We start from the raw sequence: 26,885 nt of genomic DNA on the forward strand, positions 1-26,885 counted from the left end.
GTACAGGCCGCATGGTGCTTAGAAAATATTCCACTTAAATACTGGGATACTTTTCATCATGTTCATTCTAAATTATGGTCTTTTCTCTAGCAGGCCTTCAAGAAGGACCTCTGGTTTTCGGGTGTGGTTGGGGGCTTCGCCATCGTGTTGTGCCCTTGAGTAAGGCACTTTATCTTGATTACTCCTCTCCACCCAGGTGTGTTTAAATGGGTACCGGCATTCTTAAATGCTGGGAAGGTAACAGACTCGCTGTAGAGGAGGTGTAGCGATCCCCCTATAGCAACATTACTTGGAGGAGTCTGGCCCAATGGCCAATGAAAGAGAGATGGGCACTCCGATCACTGTTTATACAGGATCGTCTCCTTTACCTTTACCTTTACCTTGGGGGCTCAACAAAGTAGCGAGTAGCGAGGCAGAAGCCCGAGAAGCGCGCTATGTATAGATTTTAACCTCAGCTGGTGAGCTACCCGATTGTCAATCTTGAAGGACTATTCTCTTGTACTGCCATGCATGCAATACTTGGTGAGATTTCTATCATGAACTCACTCACAGCAAGACAAATGTTACAAAGATATCAAGTTTAACATTTTACAAATATTTATGATAATTACTAGCAATTACTTTCTGTATCTAATTACGACTGGTTAATACTTCTAAATCAGTGTATTAATTTTAGTCTTTTTAGTGCAGCCCCTCCCGGGGCAGCCCCATAAATTTGATAAATACGGTACAAATCCTGGTTTTTGCAAATAAAAGTGAAAAACAATAATGGTTCTTTCAAAGTACCAGTAATATTGTAACATTTCCATAAAATGTTAGTTTTCACTGTCAGATAATCCGCTTTCAAATTAGACCCGAACAGCTAGGTGAGGCAAAACACAGAATATCGCTATTAAATTCCAGCACATATGTCGCCAATGTGGAATGTGAGTCAATCTGTAGATGGTAACTGAGGTCGGTCCTGTTGATGTATTATGACCAACCATATGTATAGTGTTATGAACATTGCATACACATTTGACTTATATTTTGATCGTAATATTTAGATGATCAGTGTACTTCATCATTTTATTAAAAATCTCAGGATTTTGTCACAACTACAGCACCTTAAGTCTTGATTTGTGCAGTATAATTATGTTAGTTTACTAAATTACATTACAATCATATAAAAATCAGCATTTTGAATAACATTGAGGGCATCCTCCTCAGCATATCTTATATGGCGTTAAGAACATAATGAGATGCCAGCTGGGATTCTTTGCATTATGGTACTTTACCCAGTACATTCATACTTAATTGCATTTCAATCATAACATCACTCACAGCAAGACAGATATCTCTAACTGTTACAAAGATATCAAGTTTAACATTTCACAAATATCAAGATGATTACTAATTAATTTACTACATCTAAATGATTGGTTAATTAATGAGACAGCTAAGACACCTGCCATTTATGTATCAAATTGATGTGTACTGTACAAGTTTATATGTGACAGTACATCACGAATGAGCGTAAATGTCCTCAATTGTATTCTGAGTTACAGTGTAAAATGGGCATGAAGGTCATATTCATAGGTATTTCAATTTGGTGCTACGTGTATCTCATTAAATGAGGTACACATAGCACCAAATTGAGGTACCTATGAATACGACCTTCATGCCCATTTTACACTGTAACTCAGAATACAATTGAGGACATTTACGGCTCATTCGTGGTGTACGGTCACATATAAGCTGTGTTCACATTGTCAGACACACGCCCTGCGGAAACTTGGTCGGCGCAGGCTGCTAGGAGTAGAGTGTACCACCTAACTACCTTGTTCATTCATATACCCCTATGTGACCAAAAATGCAATACTCTTTCCGGATTTCTTGCAGAACAACAACATATCAAATGTGTATGCCCTTCCCATTTTATGTGCAAGCTCTAGGTTCTAGCCCCCTCCCCCTTGTTTTAGTTTTATAATTTATTATTTTTGTTAGGATCAACAGCTCCCGATTCCCCCTGGGGGCTCCCCCAGTAGTATTAGGCCTACATTCTATCATGGGCACACCCCTGCCCCAGACATGTACACATACAATTTGATCTCTGCCTCTGTAAACTTAACAAGGGTTGCTGTCCTTTCTGGCATACTGTAAAAGTGGAAATTTCACGCTACATTTATTTTCGCGCTCCAAGCTGCTGCCCCAAAAATAACATCGCGCGAATATATTTCTTTTGTGTATCGGTCAATGTAAGGAAACTTAGAATTGCAAATTTAAAAACAAGGGAAACAGTTCAAAATTGGCAAAGTGTGAACAATTTATCACATCAAAAATGTCCACTTTTACTGTCTATTCTGACTGTATACACAACTAAGGAAGATGAGTTCTTCTCATCTTTCTAGTCTGACTGGTTGGGCCTTTTTCTTTGCTCCATCAAAAGGGCATATGAACTTGAGTTGCAGCAGTCCCTGGTCTGTGGTTCCAGGTAGTATGAGTATAAAGTGGCAATGACACATTGACCTGCATTGACTAACCTGTTTGACCAAATTGGTTTGACAATGTTTGTTTTAAAGTTCTAGTTTTATTTTCTTAAACGTTCAATTTGATATCATTGATCGTCAAAAAACAAAAGTTGTTTTGACGATCTATGAGTAGAGTTGGGAAAAAAGGAGAAATTACACGCACAAGTTGGACTACATATTGCATGGTACAGTTGGTACTACCAATCCCTGGTAGATGGCTAAATAGCAGCAACATACCACATAGTTATCATTGAACCTCAACTTAAACCATGTATGACATTCAGTGTATATAATTCAATCAGGTTACTTATTAGGGGCATAGGGTTATCCAAACTGTGAGCGGTAATACAACTCTTCAGGTTAACCGGCCAAAATAGCCAGCACAGTTTCTTTCACTTTACCTCATTATTTACGCTTAATGCCATCTTGAAACATTTCTATCAAAAACAGATTAGTATTTCTTTTCCATAAAATGTTAGCTTTTACTGTCAAATATGTCCCCTTTAATTTTGAGTTCCTGCATTTTACTCAAAATCGCAGATTTTGACAAAACTGCAGCACCTAAAGTCTTGATTTTTGCAGGGTATGTTAGTTAGTAATGGTGCTGAGCAGAACAGGCTCCTACTAGCTCCTACTTAGTCATAATTGGAAGGTTGTGGGTTCAAGGTATTGTGCCTTTGAGTAAGGCACTTTATCTCAATTACTCCTCTCCACCCAGGTGTATAAATGGCTGCAGCATTCTTACATATGCCAGGAAGGTCCAGGCATGAACCCGGAGGGGGGGGGGGGCACTTAACACAAATGACCATACGGGTATGTTCCCATTATCCTTTGCAACATGATACATCACCTCATTTCATCAAAGGACATGCCCATTATTTTGTATAAGTTCCCTTTGTTTTCATTTTGAGAATAGACTGGCCAAACATTGATTCATAGTCAAGAAATAAACATATTTTTCAAGATCGGGATGTGATCCGTTCATTGAGGTACATTTCGTCACTGTCAACCCATCAGTACAGGAAATTAAAATAGAAGCAATGAATTATGGGAAGTGCAAGACATCTTCTGTGGAAAGTACAGATGCAAAATTGATAAAGCTACATAGCAAAATAGCAAAGCAAGTCAACCAATCCCGATCACACTGAATTAAAATTCCGCTCCATTTCTCGACTGGGATATCAATCATCATGGCCAATCAGGAGCATCTATAGATCTATGCTTAACAGCTTTCATCAAGACAGTAATTTGGCATGACTGTGGTAAAGTTTGATGTCAACTATTACACACAATTTGTAAACTTACAACTAAAAAAAATTGTTTGTTTTATTAAACTTTTTGTGCATGCCCATGTCGCATTCATGTTCAAAAATTCTTAGTTCTTGATTTTTGCATTTTTGAATGTGTTCCTGATGTTTCCTACATCTTTTCAGGGCATAGAAACGGTGTCCAAAACATCTGTGCCAAAAATCACTTGTCCCCCCCTTTACCTGCCAAAAAATGCTTGCAACTAACCTTTTGGCCTGCCAAAAAATATTTGCCTCCCTATAAATCACCACCCGGTACACATAATTATTGCTCCACCCCAAAAATTGACATCAGCTGGGGAGGGGTGACTTACTCCCTCTGGCTCAAAAAAAAAGTTCCCCCTTCCTATGAGCTAACTTCCACTAGGTACATTAGCATCTTTGATTAAATTGTACAATAATTGCACAAATCTTTTGCAACTTCAAAAAATATTTTTAAGTACTCCACCAATCGCAATAGGCCCCAAACTGAAAATAAACAAAAATGGCTTCCAATGACCCATTGTGCGAAAAGTTAGTTATAGCCATATTACTCATCTGCGCTGTCATTTGGACACTTCATGTTAAGGGACAATGTCGAAACATAAGCTTTCTGTTTGAAAACAGTCAACAGATGCCCCTTCAGATAACTTACCACAATATGGCACCTCATTAAATTCTTACCCCCAAAATGAACTTGACCAACATTTGGAAAAGCTCAAAATTACTTTCACCTGCAATTTTAATCTCTATATATTTTTTAACAATTTTTGTATAAAATAATACTTTATTATAAAGTTTAAAAGTTTTTGCCATGACTCAAAGATTTACAGACAAGTTCCCTGACTCCCTTTGCCAAATATGGTTAGTCTGACTGCAGGAGGGAGTATTACCCATCAAGAAATTCTAGCTATGCTCTCTCTGCACTGCCAGACCGGGCATCAATGTAACAGTGCCCGCGCCTGGGTAACCAACTTGACAACCAACAGACAGAGGATAGAGGTATCATCATTCATGCTGCTAGTGACGTCCACACCGCTTACGAAGAAACAGATGAATTAATCTGAGCTAAAAAGTTTGTGGTATTTTAAGTAAATGGGGACTAAGGCCCACTTTTAGGTCCCTAAGTGAATATTGTGAGAAAAATCCTAAAAATGGAAAGCATGTGTACAACATAACCTGATGATATTTGCAATAAAGTTTTGTGGTCAGATGTAGTCATTAATAAAAATCAGCATGTTTTTTTGTCTGTTAACCTGTATGGCTATCATGTCAACAGAATTACACAAACCTCATAGTGCACCACATCCACCACCATGGCAACACACCACCGCTCATGGTCCGTCTCAGTCAGGGTTCACAACCAGTCACCAAAAATTCAGGTCAACTGGTCAAGTCAAGTCATTTGGCCTAATTTTTAGCTTGAGTCAAGGCAAGTCACTCAAGTCATTCACTGAAGTCAGTCACTGTCAGTTGCCTCACTTTACCTCTATAGTCACAAGTCATGATGACTCTTTATAACTCTCAGGTCTGTCTTATATATGACTCTGGGGAAAGTTGGCTGGTTTCTTTGTAGATGGTGTGGGTAACATCTGTCGATTTGTTCTGTGCTTTTGATTGAGAATCAGAATGACAGTTGTGTCAGTGTGTGTATAACATGTATAATAGATGCAATGAGTATTATTTTGGGATGTCATTAGAGAGGTTTTGTTTTTTGTGATGTAAGTCAATGAGTGTCCCAGTGTGAACACCGGGTGTGAATGACAATGGGATACTGTTTAGGGATGACACCTAAAGCGAAGACTGTAAAAGAAGACTATACATAAAGGGATGATCAGTAATTTGCTAAACCAGATCACCCTAAAATTCTGATTAACCCTAACACTCCCAGGTACTATATATGCACTGCACAGGCATGCATCTCATGTGATGCGACAACGCAACATTACTAAAGTGATATTAACACAGTTTCATTACCCGGGCTACACACTAAAAACTATGGGGTTATATTTTCCGTGGTCATTTTGAATTGACTGTTTGGGGGTTGTTTGTTTGGGGTTGTTTTGACCCCGTAAGGGGGTTGTACTGTTTTAATTTGACCACATTCACGAGGTCATTTTAACCACGATTTAACGTGGTCAAAAACTTCGAGGTCATTTTGCCGATACTGATACGCGCATTGATATCAGTTTCAATGTTCAGCTTTGAAAATCTCAATTCATAAATGAGTTTAAACATGAGCTGCAATTAATGTTTTTTTGATTATTAAATATAGCTAATTTTTTACAACCCAATTTATAGCCCAATTTTACAACTTTATAATGACTTGCATTTGGAACTATTTGCACGTCACGGTGTGCATCGGCTTCCAGCGTCACATCAGCGCCATATTTGTTCTGATTGTGCAGCCTGAGCGGATTGTCGTGTGTTTGCATGATGGAATATGAAAAGTTACTTGGGAAAGTGGGACTGCAAGGATGCATAGACCCATGTCTATGAACGCAGATTCGGACAATTTCATGCTGTCGTGGCCGGATATCTTGGCTGCAGTTGTTATAAGCTTACATATTGAAATGATATCATGTAAGCTTATAATGCGTGAACTGTCATGGGGCGTGTCAGTGTGATACACAGATGCATTATGTATAAATTTGCTGCTTATGTAATGCTAGTGTGCAGAGACACACTTATGTCCTGGTGGGACCAGCAATATCAATACCATCCATCGCATCATACTAAAAAAATCCAAACAACCCCTAAATGTGGTTATTGAGTAACCCTATTATAAACAACCCTTTCAAATGGGTCATTTCATTTGCCCCGAAATGTTGTTATATTTTGACCCCAATGGGGTTACATTTTGACCAAAATATGTGGTCATTGAAATGACCACAGCCAATGGGGTCAATATTGAATAACCCAAATAAGGCAACCCTTTTTTCATTTGACCCCGAAATATGGTAATATTTTGACCCCAGTGGGGTTACTATTTGACCCAAATACGTAGTCATTGCAATGACCCTGATCAATGGGGTCAAAATGACCCCGTCCGTGGTATGGTGTTTAGTTGATAACTATGCTGGGGTCAAAAATGACCCTGTTTGGGTCATTTTTTGACCCCATAGTTTTAAGTGTGTAGTGAAATACCCATGGCTACCGATCACCGACCTAGTGCTTGGCACATGAGAGGTCTCAGGTTCAAATCCTGACCAAACAAACAACTTCTTTGTTTATCTTTTCTCTTTATTCCTTTCTTCTTTTCTTTTCAATTTGCCAAAAAAGCACTTGAGGCATTAGGGTTAATATAAACTGTGCAAATGGAAAATAAGAATTATAAGGCAAAATGTGATATATTCTCACATGAGTGACTTTTCATTGAAAATTTATTTCTAATAAACACCCAGCTTTCAAAAATGCATGCCCCGGGCATTCAATAGAGTAAATATGGTATTTGGGTAAACCCACAGAGGAGTAAGATAAGACAGAGCGCGTACCACCAGTCAAGTCCCCGTGTATTTTATGCTACCAGTTCTCGCATATTCATGAGGGCCGATTGTTCGATCATGCCGTGTCAAACAATCACGCCAGCGCTGCGTGCCTTCAGCGTATCTGGCGATAGAGCATTGCGTACATTTTCGCGATTACGCAATAGACCATGAGAATACGCGGTGATTGCGTAGCAGTCTCGCCTGTCGCATTTCATGGAACAATCGGCCCTCATTATCGGATGAGGCGGAGACTTTGACTGGCGGTACGCGCTCTGTCTTATCTTACTCCTCTGTGGGTAAACCATTTTGTACAGAAAATGTCTGATTGTCCCTTCCATATCAATCCAATTAAAAACTAAAATTAAACTTTTAAAGCCAAGTTGCGCAGTGAGCAGAGGCTAAGGTGGTGCCACAAAAACTTATTTTTAGGTTGGGGGAAAAAAAAAAAAAAAGGAAACATGCATGATTAATGAGCACTTTTTCTACCGAATACACACTCTGAATGTCAGAGTGACCAGTGACTAATTTTTTTCTTCCCAGGACCAGTCCTTGCATCCTGAGACTGCACAGGCTAGCTGTGGGGTGTTCTGTGTTCATGAAAACTGCTTTCTGGAAAAACAGTGGGGACTGAGAGTCTTAGATTTTGGTGATAGCTTTCATGTTTTTACTGATATAATATGAAATGAAAGTATATTAGAATATTGGGGACTCCCATTATTTTACACACATCGTAAATGAGCACTTTTTCTACAGCACACTCTGAATGTCAGAGTGAACAGTGACTAATTTTTTCTTCCTGGAACCAATCCTTTGTATCCTGCTTTCTGGAATGGGGACTTGGGTTTTGGTGTGAGTTTCCATGTTTTTACTGATATAATATGAAAGGTAAGTATAATAGTAGTATAGTAGTATAGTAGAATATTGGGGACTCCCATGCATGGCTCGAAAAAGTGGGGAATGTGGGAAGCTCATTCCCAGGAAATGTTGGTGTTTGGAGGGAAATTCTGGTATTTGGAGGGAAATTGTGTCTTTTTTGTATATCAAAACATGCTTTAAATTATGGGAAATTTAGCTTCTTTCCCGGGAAATTAACATTTTTTCGAGCCCTGCTCCCATATTAAAATTAGACAAAATTTATTTATCAAAGCATGCGAAGACTTTGAAACCTAATGCAGAATGCTGTCTCCCCCCTCCCCCCAATTTTTGGTACCCCTGACTCAAACTTGGTCAAAATAAGTTTGAGATACTTACTTTTAAAAGTACATCCATATGCAAACAACAAAATAATGCTTCCAACAACAAGGTTTTAACATATTTTTAGCAATATTTGCATTTTAAATAAATGAGAACAAATATAATTTGCCAATTTCTCAAAGAAAAATGTGCACTGCAAAATAAATGCATGCGCCAGCTTTGAGTCATGACATACTTTTTTTAGCCTTTCACAGCACCCTGACTTGGCAATTGTAATTGGGGAATGTTTTAAATATACATCTCTCTGAAGTCAGGCTTTGTAGATCGAGATTTGTGTGAAACATGACCTTGACTAAAGTGCATCTTCAAATAATACCGTCTTCATAATTTCCTTAGCGCCAAGCATATCGTGCATGTTAGAGCTAAACACCTAGTAGCTTATATGATACTGTTATCTAAATACCTGGTGTAAACATTAAATAAGAACCAGAGTAATAATAAATGCCACCCCATAATGCATTGCAACAAAATATTATGTAATTTGGTACCACAACAAACCCAGGACCTCTTGTATTAGAGTCATTCTCAACTTGAAGGTTTATACCTGCCCAACTACAATGTGGTTGTAAATTAAGGTACACCGGTTTCACCCATATTGATACTTTATAAACACCATCCTGTTGAGTCCATGCATGGGTGGGTACTGAGTGGGTATCAGGGGCGTAGCCAGCTTACTTGGTCATGGGGGGGGCAAAATAAAAATTTTGGGACAAAAACGAAAAGAAAGAAAAAATTCCCGGTTGCATCACTTTGACCCAGTATTATCGGAGGGTATTATTAGAGAGAATGTACGGCATGTTAAGTCTTTGATCTTCCAAAAAGGCCTTATTTGTATTTTACACTATTTTTGCCATGATCTGGGTGGAAATGGCCTTATTGGGACAATGTGCACGCGTAGCACTGACATTTTTATATTTTACACTATAGATTTTGGCCCATAATCTGGATGAATTTGGCTCCTTGCCCCTTTTCTTTTCCTTTGCCTGACTTTCTCTCTCATATTTTGTCTGAGGGGCACTTTTCCCTTTCAATTTTTGTCAAGGGAGGCACTCTGCCCCTTGCCTCCCCGCTGGCTATGTTACTGGTGCACAGTGTCATCGCCCCGATATCTTCATGGCAGAAAATGCCATGGTAGGTTGAATCCACAGCCACGCATGGCCATTGTGTTCCCACCTGTTTAATAGTTTTTAAATGCATAGTGGGCTGAAGGACATCCGACTCAGGCTAATGACATTAGCCTGTGACTGACCTCTGTACGGTCAGCGAGCATACATTCGCCATTGTCATCTGCTTATAGACTGCCTCTACGATAGTCTCCTACACAGCCAGTTTGTGTCAGTCGGTCTGACACTCGTCGATCCTGTATGTTTGTGATAGCCATGTACAGTCTGGTCCGAGACTACCTCCACAAGGGTCTACGCTGCGCTATTTAAAATCTTGAATTTTGGTCACTTTTTCAGCTCAAGATGCACGCTAGTTTCTCAAGACGCTAGCTAACGACGATAATATCCGTTGAACATATATGTTCAAGTGCAAGGAACCAGACCTGGTTTCTTTATACGAAATCATTTACGGGAGATATTCATCATTTTCCACCCCGGTATCCATAGATTTATCGTCTGAATATCAATCGTGCATAGCATATTTACGTGTATCGATCCTGTGTATTCATTTCAGTGTCTCTGGTTGTATAATGTAATTATTAACCGGGCGATGTCGGTGTGTGGTGGGTATAGACCCAGTAGAGTTAATGGGGAAATCCCTAGAATTGGCAGAAGCTTTTACTAATTATGGGTTCGGAGGAGAATTCAGCAGAAGAGAAAAACTGGTATGGAGGGCACATAGCCAACTTCACTGACAACAGCAATATTGCACCGGGTATTGCACTGCATCATGGGAAGACAATACGATTGACACACAACAGGAGCAAAGTTACTTCTTATAAGCATTTACTATAGCCTTCCATAGCATTCCGTTGAGAAGATAAGATTACAAGAACTTGTTACATTGCCATATTTTGTGAGATTCAATATGCTAGTTCTGATATAACTAATGCTCAAATTGCAATTGGCTGCGACTGTAACGTACCTTTAAAGTTCGTTAGCATGTTTATATTATGCAAGTCATCAAATGCATACAGATATTTGAAGCAGGGCCAATGCCTGAGGGTCAACGAACGCTGGCCCAGGTCAGGGGGTAGATGACATTCAGCCATTTCATGACCGTATTTAAAACAAAAAGACACTTTCCCACTTCTGGTCCTCCAAAAAGACAAAAAGGCTCATTTTTAGCTTCTGTGTCTCTCAGCTACAGCCCTCACCCCCAAGACCTGGGCCTGGGGATAGTTCCCCATGCAGGTGGCAAAAAGTAAGATGAAAAGTGGCCAACCTTTTTCTAAGGGGCAATGTCAAATACATCTTAATGCTAATTTTTAACACCTACAGTCATACCAAAAGATCAAAAAGCTACATTTTAACATGTTCCTGCATTGTTTTGAGGGAAAAAGCATACACATCAACATCTTCAGTTCAGTTCAGTTTTATTTTTTGCTTCATGGTTTTGAACAAGCACTTAAGTTAGCTGCTCATGTATAGAATAATTTAAGTCCCCTCATAATCTTCATAATAAAATATGCAAATCAATGTAAACCAAAAGAGTCATCAATCTTGCATGCATCCTTTTGCCCCACTATATATTTTGCAAAACGCAAGTTTGCTCCATATAATATGTTTAACTACCTATAAGAATAGTCCAACATTACCAAATCTAACATCACTAAAGGCTCATTCAGTGATTTGCTCATCCAGATGATCATAAAAATCATCAAAATTCAGCCGAAAGCCATGTATTAAAGACAAAATTAGACATTTACACAAATCTGTAATTTACATACTGACAGTATATAAATTAGCTACATGTATTGAATGGGAATTCAACTTCGTCAATACTTGTTTTCTTTGTTTTTTGCCAAATTTTTCATTTCAAAAATACCAAATGACAAATGAATGACCCATCCTTCACTTTATAAGGAATTTATAAATAATTTTATTTTTTTTGCACTTTAGCTAGGATCACTGAATGGGGCTTTAACAGAACTGAACATCAAGCACTTAGCAAGCATTACAAATGTTTTATTAAATTCCCAATACAATTTGAAGCAGGAAGACTAATGTAAAGTGAATTGGCCCCTGTAAACTTTTCTCAAGTTCAAGTTTGCTTCAGTTATGATTTCTGTAAGTATTGTAATTATCATTGAGATAACGAGGGCAACCATCTTCAACTTCAACATACTTTGTTCACGAATCTTGGATTGATATTGAATGATGCACAATGCGCTTGCATGATTAGCATGCACTTGAATTTGCACAAGCAGTTGGAACTTCAGAGACATCACTGACATGACCTAATGTTTTACCTACTGCAAGTTGAACGAAGCAGAGTACCTACAAAATACACTTTTGAGTTTTGCAACTATTTTGGTCTGGATTATGTTCAGTTTCGATTATATAGCCATGTTCATTTTTGTGAAAAATCCTAAACATTTGTCTTATGGAACTGAGGATCCAAGATCCAAGCAATACCCTCTGCAAAGCAACTGTTGCACAGTCATTAACCGCTAATCGATTTTACGTCATGAAACATTCTATACAAAATTGACTGCAAATAGAACTGAAACATTGAATAACAAATACTTGTTGAATCAAATATTCAAATTCGAATAAAAAGTATGAACTGTGCATTAAAGGGTGATCCAGAGCCTCATCCCCCCAACTAACTCCAAGTAAGGCACCACATTCAATTTGGTCCTATAGAACTATCAGTGCCCGAATAGGTACCGATGCCCGGTACCGATGGCTCACTGCCCCCCCTGACAAAAAATGAAAGAAAAAAGTGCCCCTCTGACCAAAGGGCAAAGGAAAAGAAAAAGGGCAAGGAGCCTTTTTTTCCATCAAAATTCACCCGATCATGGGCCAAAATAGTGTAAAATATCCAAAAATAGTGTCAAATTCAAAATTTTTGCGTGCTACACGCGCACATCGTCCCAATAGAGCCTTTTTTGGAAGCTCAAAGACATGTACAGTCTCTCTAAAAACAAAAATTGCATGTTGCAACTGCAATTTTTTCGTCTGTGCCCCAAAATTTTTATTTTGCCCCCCCTGACCAAGAAAGCTGGCTACGCCCTGGTATCAAGCATAATAATTAAGAGTTGCATAGTGTTATTGTTTTTCATTTAAATAAAAAACAAATGCACTGTACAAATATATATTCAAGTTACGATAAAAAGTGCCATCGGTACCTCTTCAGGCACCGATAGCGCTATAGGACCAACAAAATGTTGTGCCTAAGTTGAGAATTTTATACCATCAGAAACTTAGGACTCTGTGTACATAAAGCTTTCTTTCTTTATTCCCAAACTTTGCGACTCGGCCCAGTCAGATTCTCGTTAGCCTGAATAGTTTCAAAGACATCATCAATTTTAATATTAAAATATTTTGGCCTAAAAAAAAAAGAAAATTTGCCTGAATCGATGCACATCACAATTTTTTATTCTGGTTATTTCCAGCCAGGAGGCAAACTTGCCCCTTTCCCACTCAGTTTACCACAAATCAAAAGTACCCCACAGAAAAACTGATGAGGCTGTCCAGAGGGTGTGGTTTGGCCACTGTGTGAAAGCTTCAGCTATGTGGATTTAGGCCGTAATTAGGAGAGGCAATATACTGAAAACTGCAACAACGCAACTTTCTACATGTGCACCCGACAAAAAAGGATGGCAGTCATGGCAATGCAAAACGGTGGCATCCCTATCTTGGGATTTAACCCCATTCAAAATCATAGAAAATGCAATGCCACTCTTGGGGGCAAAAAATTAAAACTGGCTAACAAATGTTCAGACTCCGAAACCAAAATATAAATTGAGCAAACATTGCATGCCAAAATTTTGTTGCAGTACATTTATTTTTGGAGTGGATCAGCAACTTTACAGTTTTGCCCCCACATATAACATGAAAAGCATACTTTGAAGGATATACAAGCACAATTATGTGAAATTTAAGACTACTCCATCCAGTAATCTGTTGCTCATGTGATACACCACAGAACACAGCAGCAAGTCGATCCCCATGAAACCACATCATTCCAATAAGTTTACCTGCCCACTAGTTACACTTTACCTGCTGCGGAAGTCAAAAAGGTTGATAAGTTGCATGCAAAACACAACATGGATACTACTATACATGTATTAGTAGTAATATGTTAAAATGTCTTACTGTTTTTAATAAAACTGGCACCTGGAATTATTTTGCAATTTTGATGGCATTTTCGGCTGAAAAATAGGGCAAGACTACTAAAACATGTATTTCCAGGACTGTCGCAGTATGCAGTATTCGGATGAAACAAGAAACACCATGTCTGTCATTTTGATCAGTATCTTTGTGTAGCTGGTGTGTATCCTTATACTTATCCTCCTTTCAAAAGAACAAAGATTTCCAAAGAGCCTTAGTGGAGTCTTTGGTTGGAGAGTTTGCATGATCGATGATATAAAACAAACCCCTAGAAGTTATGAAGGTCCATGGGGTTGGGTGTAGGGTATTGGACTTGCTATTTCCGATGTATATCGCGACCGTGATTGTTCCAAAGAACATGGACACTAAACCAAGTGTACCTCACCTTCGCAGGTAATGTGCTAATACTACCTGTTTACTCGTTACATTCCTGCAGAGCCTACCTAATGCTTATGGCAAAGAATCCGTCTCCATTTACACTGGAGAGTAACTGTGCTGCTCTATCTTGGAAATGTTATTGCAATGTTGGCGATGAGGAAAACTCCACTTACCATCAATTTGTTTTGGATGTAAAGTCGGAATAGTAAGCAACAAGTGTGTGAACAATTTGTCAGTTTTGAGAGAATATTTGTTAAAAATTGAAACTTTTAGCTTACAGTATTGACAGTCATCAGAAAAAAAATCACAAGTCTATGTGCATAAATGGAATTTTACACTTGTATGGACCCAGCCATGATACAGTCATGTCCTTTAAGCCTCCAGCATACTTTCCTGCCGCTTGCCGCTGCGGCAAGCGGCAGGGCGTTTCAACCAATGACAAGCCTTTATTGTGTCCGTTTGTCTGCAATGCGCGTGCGCCACGCCGCTCAGCGGCAAGCGGCAGGGTAGTATGAAACCAGCATTAGCCTAATCATGCTATAATCTTAATCTTCGTCATTTTGGTCCACTATGACTGACGGTTTAATACAGCATATTTTTTTTTTACAGTGCAAGTTCAATACCTGTTTGAAGATGCAGATGGAATTGCTCAGAGGAATATTGTCAATCCAGAATCAATCAATTCATTGTACTCAACAATCAACTGACTTGTCATACAGTATGATGATGCAAAATTGAGATTTTGTCTAAACACGGTGCTCCTGGAGCACTAAGGGTTAGTGCTCCAGGATTTAGGGTTAGGACGTGTTGTCCAGGAGCACTATGCATCAAAGAAATCTCAAGTTTACAGTGATTGTAGATCCATGGATTGATGGGTGTATGGACCATCAAATCAATCAATCAATCAATCAATCAATCAATGTCGTACCTACCTCTTTTGTTTCTGTTGTACCATTGCCACATAAATCTACTGCTCCATTGGTGCATTCTGCTGCTGCGCCATTACTACATCCATTACCACAGTGGTCTGCTGCAGGTTGGCGACCTATTTGCTCGTTATATTCTGCAGTTTTTTTTGCTTCTTCTGCTTCCTTGTCTAAGTCATCTTCCTAAGGGTAAAAACAAAGAAATAAAATAGTGTCATTGATCTAAAAATACGAGTGCTCCACTTATACGTAACAACATAATTTAAATACATGTTCCCCTCATATGCAGGATTCCACACCCACCTAGTTTAAGCCTGATCGGAAGAAGTTTGAAATTTGAACCCGCCATGATTACCTTTGACGTTTATTAATTAGGTTATGAATGTGTGTTACTAAATATTTCTTTCACTAGAGGGAAAGTAATTTCTACTCCAAGAAGTTGTATTATTGTTGCTGGTAAATACATGTACATTGTAGTATTCAAGTTCTTGGAAATCCAGCTACCCCTTCTTTGCATAAAGTTCATTTGACATGAACCTACAACAGGTTACACAACATGCAAACACAGCAAAATGTTGTATAATTTATTTGGTTTCAAAACAACTTTGTCCTTAATTCCTTTCCAAAGGTTGGCTGCATGCTTGTGTGGACAAAACAAATAAGATCATGAAAGCCACTTCATACAAATATTTCAACTATTTACAACATGAACATGATGAATGTGAGTAACAAAGTACTCCTGGTCATGTTTCCAAGTACTGTCTACAAATTCGGATGGGTCCTATATATTTGGAGCTATTTAGCTCACAGGCTTTTTACAGTGGGTTTCAAAAGTTACCCACTTCCAAAAATTATGAATTACACACCAATTGGGAGGCTCAAATAGATATCAAATTTCCTACAGATTTGAAAGAAACAGCTATTTTTCACAATGATATATGACCCTTTTGGAAAACTTCTGCAGAAATAATCCTTGCTTCTTGATACATAAATTCAAAGCAAGTCCGATATGTTGCCATTCTTTAGATACCGTATTCACTCGATAGTTAGCACATGTGCTTACTATCGAGGGCTTTTGAAAACGTGCAAAAACGAAAAAAAAAAATGAACAGCGCCATCCACAAAAGTGACAAAAGTGTAAAGGGTTTTGAGCAAATCATCGATACACATAGCTATATACGAATAATTAAACCTACAAATTTGTGTGTTAACTTCATTAGCTCAGTTGGTAAAGCGACAGACTTTGAATCATCTTAAGAAGAGCGAACTGAGCAGGAGTTCGAGGCTCGTTATAAACATTTCCGTTGCTTTATTTTTATTTTGGGGTTTGAGCTTTTCTTGATAAATTTAATCTTTGTTTTTCATTTTGTTTCTTTATTGTTTTTTATTTGCTTTATTTTGTTTTGTTTTTTCTTTTCTTTTTCTCTTTTCTTTCTTTTTTGTTCTGTTCATACTGGGGTCATGGGTTATATATTCAAAACATACCTATATACGAACAATTCAACCTGCAAATGTATGTCTGATTAGCTCAGTTTGGAAAACGCCGGACTTGAGACTCGATTAAGTTCAAATCTGTTCAGTATTTCACTATTTAGATTTTTTTTTCTCTGCCATGTTTGTTTTACAGGTCTTTTTTTAACTACGAATATAGGCCTACATTTGACAATTCTTGAAGGGTTTTTTTGTGGACTTTTTATTTATTTATTTATTTATTTATTTTTACCAAAGGAACAATTAAAGATCAGTTGGATTAAAAGTGGAGTGGTTACATAACTCCTTGGTAACTGGATCACGCACCTTTTTGAAGGCAAATTAAATACGCTCATTTCCTTCTAATAGACAAAGTGATAATCGGATTACACGTAACACTTCGCTGGCGAATAATTGGATTAACTTTAAAATTTCACCCCTACATCCAATTTCATGCATTCCTACACCCATGCTACACCTCAATGGCAGACATAGCTGCTGGGACACAATAGAACAATAAATGGCGTTGAATGCCATAGACTTTGTGTTGCGATCATATCGATCGTGGTGCAGAACTCAAAAGCGTGATCCAGCTGACAGTGATAATCGGATTACACGTAACATTTCCCTTGCGAATTGTTACGCATAGTCGTGCTAAAAGTCGGTCGATACATGTTGAACTCGGCACAATTCAGAAATACGCGTTTTTGCTTTGAAAATTCTCGGTCAAATAAAAAACTTTTTTTTTCAGTAATGTTGAATAAAAAATGTTGAATAAAAACATAGTTCTTGGATATACATTTGAAAAAATTCCCGGTGTTAAAATTAGGCACAAAATTAATTGTTTCCTGTTTGATTTTGATAGGACTCAGCTTCACCTAGACTGCGGAACTTAGTCCTCAATGATAGTCAGTCATTTATCTTTTGGTCGTTATATGCGCGTGTTTATAGTGAGACAATCTTTCCGTTATTTAGCTAAACTACCGCGTAGTCTAGATTTGTAATGGTTAGTAAAACATAAACAAATATAGACTGCGTGGCAGTCCAGCTAAGTACCGCATAATCTGGCTCACTATAAACACGCTCAATGACTATCATTTGAGGAGTATGATACATCTCCGAGGAGCAATTTCAGACAATTGCTTGGGATTACTGGGGCAGAGGTTAATTGAATCCTTTCATGACCACTGATGCATAGTCAAGTCTGACAAGGACACTCGGCACAAATTGAAAGACCATGTCACTCTCGACAAAAGAATGCATGCATGTCAAAGGTCATACGACACCAATTGGTCTTTGTTATGCTCCTCGAAATATGTACAGTAGATCTATGCCTGGTTCCCTTCATTGTAATGTCCTTCCATACTTCTCCAACCCATTTGGTGATCAGAATTCGTCTTTGGCTTGCTGTTATGTCATTGTTGGCGTATTTTTGGCCATTCAATCAGGGACTGGAAACAGATTATTGATAGCTATTGTCAAGCTATTGTTATCAGATTATCTTTTCGACCTTCGATTGTATGCGAGTTGCGCCGAGTGCGCTATGTTTGAATTTTATTATTTACTCATGTTGCCCTATACTAAATATAAAAAAACCATCAAAATATTCCAATATCTTTTTTAAGATATGCAAAATTGTGTAAAATGTCTATCTTTTGTCGAACACAATTTCTGTGTAGCATGGAAAATCATTTACATAGGATTTTGAAGACAAAATGTGATAATTTTGTGGAGATACAGAATGCTAGAACAAACAAAATTATATTTTTTCTGGAATGTGTACACCGTACCCTTGGTATTCCTACTGATTTCGATACTGACATAATTCTTAAGATGATGTTCTTTGAAGATTTATGTTGGCATTTCTAGAGTCTGTCATTATAGGCAAACATGTAGGCTCATTTCGCAATGTACAAGACAAGCCACGCGCTGTGTTGTAACTGTGCTTAGATTCGTACCAGGGTCTATTGATCAACGTATTATTCATGCTTGCTCAACTGAGGATAATTTGTAAACCAGCAACTCGCATGGTACAATGGGTGGAAGCTGTTTACAGTCCCTCCATATAGAGGCCTTGCATGTGACGTATCATCCCGTAAATATGGCGGACTACTCAAATGCATTCAATAAAAGCATGATTGCAATCTACCGCGACAGTTCGTCTCACACACATAACCCTGCACTACGATCAAATAGGTTGATGACAACATTTGATTGAATGGACTGCACTCCGCTATAACTACGGTGAAGGACACGGTTCAAATCCTTTGTCTGGAGCCAATCGATAATTTCATGCAGGGCCTCTATACAAGGTCCCTGATTCAATAAAGCACACAATGTAACAGGCACAATTGAATCGAGCGGGGTTTTACATGTTACACAATGGCGTGTTTATAGTGAGACAATCTTTCCGTTATTTAGCTAAACTACCGCGTAGTCTAGATTTGCAATGGTTAGTAAAACATAAACAAATATAGACTGCGTGGCAGTCCAGCTAAATACCGCATAATCTGGCTCACTATAAACACGCTCTTCGTTTTTTTATTTTTCGTATTGCACAAAATCATAAAAGTATAATGGATAAGGTTAAAATTATAAAATGCAAACGATTTCTTTGCGGATAAAAAGCATGTCCATATCACGTTTAAGTCGCAGTTATTGTGTCCTTCTTGATGTAAAACGAAGTCAGTATTTTGAAATAGACTGCGGAACTCAGTCTTCAATGATAGTCATTTGATAGAAGGAACCATCATCAGAGCCTTTGAAAAATATGGAATTTCTGTAGCGTGTAATGGCAAAGAGGACCATGACCACCTCATTTTAACATTGAGGGCATACCCAATTACATTGTTGAATAAATAGCCCATGACCCCAGTATGAATAGAACAAAAAAGAAAGAAGAAAAAAAAAGAAAAGAAAAGAAAAAACAAAACAAAATAAAGCAAATAAGAAACAATAAAGAAACAAAATGAAAAACAAAGCAAAAAAAGATTAAATTTATCAAGAAAAGCTCAAACCCCCAAATAAAAATTAAACAACGGAAAAGTTTATAACGAGCCTCGAACTCATGCTCAGTTCGCTATTCTTAAGATGATTCAAATTCTGTCGCTTTACCAACTGAGCTAATGTAGTTAACACACAAATTTGTAGGTATAATTGTTCGTATATAGCTATGTGTATCGATGATTTGCTCAAAACCCTTTACACTTTTGTCACTTTTGTGGATGGCGCTGTTCATTTTTTTTTCGTTTTGCACGTTTTCAAAAGCCCTCGATAGTAAGCACATGTGCTAACTATCGAGTGAATACGGTATCGGTAAATTCTTGGGAAACAATTCATATTTTTACCTTTTTAACAAAAATGTCATGTAAGGGATGAAATCAAAACTTCCGTCCGGTTCTGTCCAGTTACCATTGTTTAGAACAATAGCAACCGGACAGGACCGGCAGTCAACCGCCGGTCGAGTTTTGATTTCATCCCTAACAGATATTTAGATTCCATTATGTGAGGTGCATGCAGTAGCAACATTTGACCCCCATCCCTGGACCCCAATCTTGTCCACCACCCTACACACATGCACTTGTTTCCCAAACAAAATAAGAAATTTATTTAAATTCCTGTCACTTTGGGGTATTGAAAAATGTCAAACTTTTGGATTCCCACCAAATTCACTTTCCCCCATTGTCCTTGCCCTCTCACTTGGCCAAAAAAATCAGTTGTGCTGCCACTGTACAGTTTTGACCGAATTGTTTCACTATTTCAGAAACTTGCAAAAAATCTGTTCACAAAGGTTGAACCATTCAACATCATCTTGAAAAGAAATTCCTGGTACTTTGAATAAAGCGATTTGATTGTTTACATACCGGTCAATGTTCACTTGATATGTTTGCTTTTATGTTATTCAGTCTGAGTCCAGTCCATACACATTTGCTTTGCTACCTGCATAATGTTATGTGACCGTGTAATCTTTCCCTAAAAAAATTTCAGTGCTCCAGTTTTCAAAATGTTGGTACAATGGAGTTGGTACAAAATCATGACATTAACTTCCTCACTTACGAGGGGTTGCGGTACGCCACACAAATCCACAGACAGGTTCACTTTTTGTGTGAAATGCTAGCCGACATATTAAAATATCACTAATATTAGTAAACACTATCAGTGGTGGTGCCACAGGGGCATTTTCCCCAAAACTGGATTTGCCGATTTACTCCGCTCGGGACTCCCCCTTTCAGTCAAAAAATCACTAAAATACCACTATTTGGGAAAAATTGCTCAATTTTTGGCACCTTGAAATTGTCAGGTTTCACTTTGTACCCATCCCCTCATCATGTTTAAATGCAAGTCAGTTAGCATTGCCTGAAAGGGGTGAGGGGAGGGTATGAGTCCGCTCAGTCAGTCCAAGTCTCAGAGTTCCACCTCCAGTCAGTTTAATACAGGTGTCTAGGGAGATGGTCCAGTGAAGGATTATACAGCTTTATTCCGTAGGCTGCTTAATTCCTCTATGGAATCTTTACACTTACACCAAGGATCAGGCCCGTACGTAGGATTTCTTTTGGGGGGGTGCTGATTTTGAAAAAGTGGACTTTTTCCAAAGGGGGGGCGATTTTGTGAAAAGTGGACTTTTCCCCCAAATTTGGACCTTTTTCGACCAAAAAGCGTAAAAACTTGATTTTTTTTGCTGCTCATTTCATAAATTCTTACATTTTGGGACTTTTGTATACTTTTGCAAATTTGGGGAGGTGCGGTCGCACCCCCTGCACCCCCCCTGCGTGCGGGCCTGCCAAGGATACACCCAGTCTCACATACTGCATCCTCCTGCATGCCCTCTCATTTATGAAAGACTTTTTATGCCGCATTTCTTCCCCTAGTGCAGGTTTCTTCCACATACAAACATGTACAAAATACACATACAAACATGTACAAAATACACATACAAATCTTACTGGTGAATTTCAAGCCAGTTTACCCCAATGACAGTTGATCAATAATTGGCCACACTGTTTTATCAATGTATTAAGGGCACTTAACGGTAGTATAACAAGCTTGACATTCTGCTGCAAGAGAAATCAAACATGATTGACAGGTCTTGATATCAATAGTGTCTCCCCAAAGATACTCAAATGTACTTTTAAAACTGCAAACTTTACAACAAGCTCAATACACAAAATGACCTCTTTTTCTGCGAAGTACAGTGCTACTTGAAGTTGCATGCAGAGAATTGTGAAACATACTTTGTCTCATATTTGATTAGTGTTGACTGATCCAGCACAAGATCGCCAGTGCCGATCTCCGATTTCAAAATTCACAGATCGGTCTGATCCGATCCCAATTCAATTATCATTATTTTCAAATTAGCGGCAGTCCATCCCCAGTTTACCCAGCTACACAGACAAATTCATCTCTTTACTCCCTCCTTACACACAGCTACACGGACAAGTTCATCTCTTAATCTCCAAACTGCCAGAATAGGTGACAAAAAAACTCCTTGCATAAGTCTTGGAAAGTCTATTGAAATATTTTTTGGTAGATCGGCAACATAGGGATTTTCCCCGATTCAGATTCAGGTCCGATTCAGTCCCAGATTGGCTGATTCCTGATAAACCGATTCTGGATCAGCCAACACTTATATTTGATTCATGAAATGATCTACATTTAAGCATTAATTTGGGACAAATTTACCATAAACATGATATGATGAAATATAATACTTTAAACATCTATAAGGTAAATGCAAAATTGATTTCATTTGACAATTTAGAAATTGTTGAAAAATGGCTTTAATAAACTCATCAAATTGGGCAAAGATTCCTGAATTATGATTCTCAACTCAGGAAATGCAAAATGTTTAAATTTCAGGTTTTATAAAGCGGAGCGGGCTTAAAAACACAAAGGGTTTTTAAAAACATTTACTGCAAAACATTCTAACATAATGTTATTTAAGTGTTCACAAAATATTTGTACAAAAATGTTGGCCAAAAAATAGTTTCCAATAACATTTGGACAAGATTTTAAAAATGTTGTTGTAGTCTGAGAGGGAGAAGCCAAAGGCGAGGAGACTTATAAAAATATAAGGCATATGCAAAAACATTTTTGAATACTTGCTGCAAACCATTCTAACATAATGTTATTTAAAGCATTTGTACAAAAATGTTTGCCAAAAAATAGTTTCCAATAACACTTAGGACAAGATTTTTTAAATGTTGTTGTAGTCTGGGAGGGGGAAGCCAACACCAACAACATCAGCAAGTACCCAGGGCAAGTACTTGATGTTTGGAGCACCTGACATTGTTTGATCTGGAACTTCTCCATACACCTGACGACTTGTGTATGTCATATGGAGTTTCAACCACATGCAAAGCTGCAAGTGTGCTTTTTAGGCGGCACAATAGATGGATGGGATGATCGGATGGTTCGATGGGATGAAGATGCAACCGCAAAATAGCATTTTGTTCATGAAGAGGTAAAATATGTTACTGCAGATAAGGGGTTGCATATATTATGAGGCCAAAATGATTGGGGGACCTATGGTAATTGGCAATTGGCCCACTAACACACACACCAACAATGCTGGGGGGGGGGGGAGCTCCCCTGGTCCCAGAGCCACTTGGATATCTATTGCTTCACCATACCATGCAACCAGTAACTTTGTTTTCATTCGCACACCTTTGCTGGGGGGGCAAATGCCCCCTCCAGTCAAAACTCTTGCTGTCCCCCTTTTTTTGTCCCCTTCAAATTCAATTCTAGTGGCGTCTATACTGCATTGAGCCAACGATACATAGTGATATGTGCACAGAACTTTGTATTGCTTAATCTTAAAGATGCATATTTATAATTATGATTCAAATGTCCAGCTTTTGCTGATAACTGCCTGAGATACACTATTTTGGTGGCTATGTGCAACAAACCAATATGGTGGATTTGCCATGAGTTGGTTCTGTTTGGGTTTATTCTCTTTGGTTTGAATTGATAAATGGCATCACTACAATATGAGATGACTCGCCTGCTCTATGGAGTGAGAGTCACATATCGTGATAGTGACCAGCTGATTCATGCCCATGGGAAATTCTATCATGATAGAATCATCATCTTCATTTGATATTTTTAACTGGCACTGAATCTTACACCATGAAAACATACGCTATATGAACGGTCAGATTGCTACAGGCTTAATAATCTATCATGTAGCAGGGTACCATTTTTTATAAAAAAATTTTATTCAAATTTGGCACATGAAACATTGGAATTTTTTGCAATGGCCCACTTCTTAAAATATTCCATAAGCCATGGTGTACAAATGTGCCAAAATTCATGCTTCTGCTTAAAAATGCAATTTTTACCTATCTGTCCAACTAACTTCTAAGCTAACTTAAACTTTTTAAGCTTTTAATTTTTAAAACTTGTAAGCTAAGTTCTAATTTCTTAGTATATTCAAATGTTTTACACAAAACATTTAAATTGGGTTATATAAAGGGTATAAAACATTTTAATAACATTCAAAAACATTTTTCAAAACTTGTAACATTTTATGTACCGGTAATTTAAGTGTTCATAAAATGTTGCAAACAGTCATGTTTGTCCAAAAATATTGTTCAATAACATTTTGACAACATCTAAAAAATATTATTGTAGCAGTTTTTTTTCTTATAAAACATTTTGACTGAGGACCTTTATTAACTTCGATATTTAAACATTATTAAAACATTGTGGCCAAACCTAAAACATGTTAGAAATATTTTTTTAACATTTTTGCATTTGCTGGGCTTCAATCTGAGAGCGGTTTACAATACCTGTTGTGTACCTGAGTTTGGTTTCCGCATATTTTTATGATCAAAACATATTTTTCTACACTGACTCCACTTTCCTATGTTACATTTATATACAAACCACAGGAGTTACAATAATATCCTGCAGGACTCTTTCTGTTTAGTCCCCTATTTCACCTATATCCTCAATTCACTAGGATCCACAACATGCTCATCTATCAGGGGAACAGTTCGTAAACCCCAATACATTTGTACATTTATTGAATGACCTTTGAAGATTTGGGTACAAAAACTCATACTCTGCAACTTGAGGTCAAATTTTTCACTATGATTATGTAATTGAGGTTATTGGACTATGCCATTGGGATGAGGCTCTTGTGGTCCATAGTGATTGTGATGTTCAATAATCATTACTTTCTGTGTACCCCTACTATCAAAGTTCATAATGGGGATTGAATTTAGTACCCACAGTGCACAGACTCATATAAGTATGTATACAGTTACTGAACTGTGTTACGAGAGGATGAGAAAGTCAGTGTTATGCCATATTTCAGTGGGCCACCTGTATGAACTTTTTTAATTCTCTGGTTAAATAGGTATACATTATTTTTGAATTTTATACCTTCAGAAAGGTTTTTGCCCTGCATGCATTTTCTAGCCAGGTTGTCAAAAATGGGTCAACAATACCTGTAGGGTTAAAATTAGGTTTGATTTCAGATGATTAGGCAATATCAGGGAAGATATCTTACCCTTCCCAGAATCCTTTGCAACATTATACATCTCCTAATTTCATCAAATCTGTACAGGTTTCTTTTGTTTTCATTTTGAGAGTAGACTGACTAAACATGGGTCGATAGTCAAGAAATAAACATATTTTGCAAGATCTACATGTGCTCTGTTCATTTATTGAGCTATAATTATTTTGTCACTATCAATCGATCAATGTTGCAGTACATAGCAAATCAGTACAGAATATTGAAATGGAAGAAATGCATTATGGGAAGTGTAAGATATCTTCTCTGAGGTAATCCCTCAGAAGTGAAGATTATAAAGTTTAAAGGTGCGTGACCAGATCGTGGACCGAATGTAACACATTGTGGTTTCTAGCTCATATTGAGCCCCATCACCTATTCTTATTCCAAGCTTTGAGTTAAAGCCATATTATAACATTTGCTGATAAGGATGCCCTCACTGAATTTTTAAAATTCATTTTTTTACACAATTATATTGTACTTTATTAAACCAATATACCCTGCAAATATCAAGACTCTAGGTGCTGTAGTTTTGTCAAAATCCGAGATTTTGAATAAAACGATGGAACCGGCGTTTTATTATTACGATGGAATTATTAGTCGAACGCATACACAATGTTCATAACACACAATGCGTGCACGGCGTATGGACGGTGATCTACACAACAAAGGGTCGTACCATAACATGGTGCGACCATATGACCATATCGCTGGTAGTAAATTCCAATTTTCTTTGCTTTGCCGTAGTTGTTCGGCTCAAAAATAAAAGGGATATATCTGAGAGTAAAACTAACATTTTATGGCAAAGAAATGCTAATCTATTTTGTATGAAAATGTTATAATATGGCTTTAAATATTATTGCTCTAGTGTGATTTGGATTCTAGAAGCAAAATTATGTACCCTTTAGTGATAGGGTGTTCAAACTCAATCTACCAGGTTTTTGTTCATACATGTCAACAAGTCTTTTTTTGCAAGTCAAGTCCAAGTCACAAGTCCTTTTGTCCAAGTCCCAAGTAAGTCAAGTCATTTTGAAAAAGTTGCAAGTCAAGTCAAGTCACAAGTCATCAAATGACAAGTCAAGTCACAAGTAAGTCACAAGTCTCTACAAGTCAATTGAATTGTGACACACGATGTGTTTTTGCGGTAACAGTTGGCTTTTATACAGTACAAGTTTGCAACTTGACATTTTTTTACTTTCCACGCCGATCCTGTGTCGCTGATTGAGGGCATTATTTATTTATTTCCAGTTCAGAATATGCCGGACCCGAGGCCAGCCAGCGGATAATTCATAAAATGTAAATTGTAGGCCTACTAATATTCCCAAATTCTACGGTACATCCATAAATTTCAATTTACAGGAAAGTAACCTCAGATGGCTAGACTTGCGTTGGTAACAAGTCATTTTTATCAAGTCCAAGTCCAAGTCAAAGTCATTTTGTCTAAGTCACAAGTAAGTCAAGTCATTTTGCAAAAGTTGCAAGTCAAGTCACAAGTCCCAAAAATAGTGACTTGAGTCCAAGTCACACGACTCGAGTCTACATCTCTGCTAAATAGACTCTAAATGAAACATATTCCAGGCCTACATTTCACTGAGGTTTATGAGAAAAAATTGAGCTTGGGGTTCAAATCACAAGTTAGCAAAATCATCATTTTGATGGAGCATGGTGGGGAAGGGGGAAGGCATATGGCTGTCAATCTGGCAAGGATCACGTAATACAAATGATTTATTTATGTTTCAAACTTACTTCACCTTATGTCAATTCATGTTTGGGCAC

The 26,885-nt window shown here is 37.8% G+C and overlaps 1 protein-coding gene across 2 annotated transcripts in view; it reads right to left on the reverse strand.

The window, feature by feature from the left end:
- Positions 1 to 26,885, reverse strand: part of LOC140166318 (uncharacterized) — a 74,459-nt gene that overhangs the window by 26,797 nt on the left and 20,777 nt on the right. For both annotated transcript variants that reach the window (XM_072189748.1, XM_072189750.1), the window contains exon 2: positions 15,131 to 15,307. In XM_072189748.1, coding sequence (XP_072045849.1) covers positions 15,131 to 15,307 — 177 coding nt within the window. The remainder of the gene's footprint in view (positions 1 to 15,130; positions 15,308 to 26,885) is intronic.

This window comes from Amphiura filiformis, chromosome 12 (assembly GCF_039555335.1).
Source record: "Amphiura filiformis chromosome 12, Afil_fr2py, whole genome shotgun sequence".
NCBI classification, from domain to species: Eukaryota; Metazoa; Echinodermata; class Ophiuroidea; order Amphilepidida; family Amphiuridae; genus Amphiura; species Amphiura filiformis.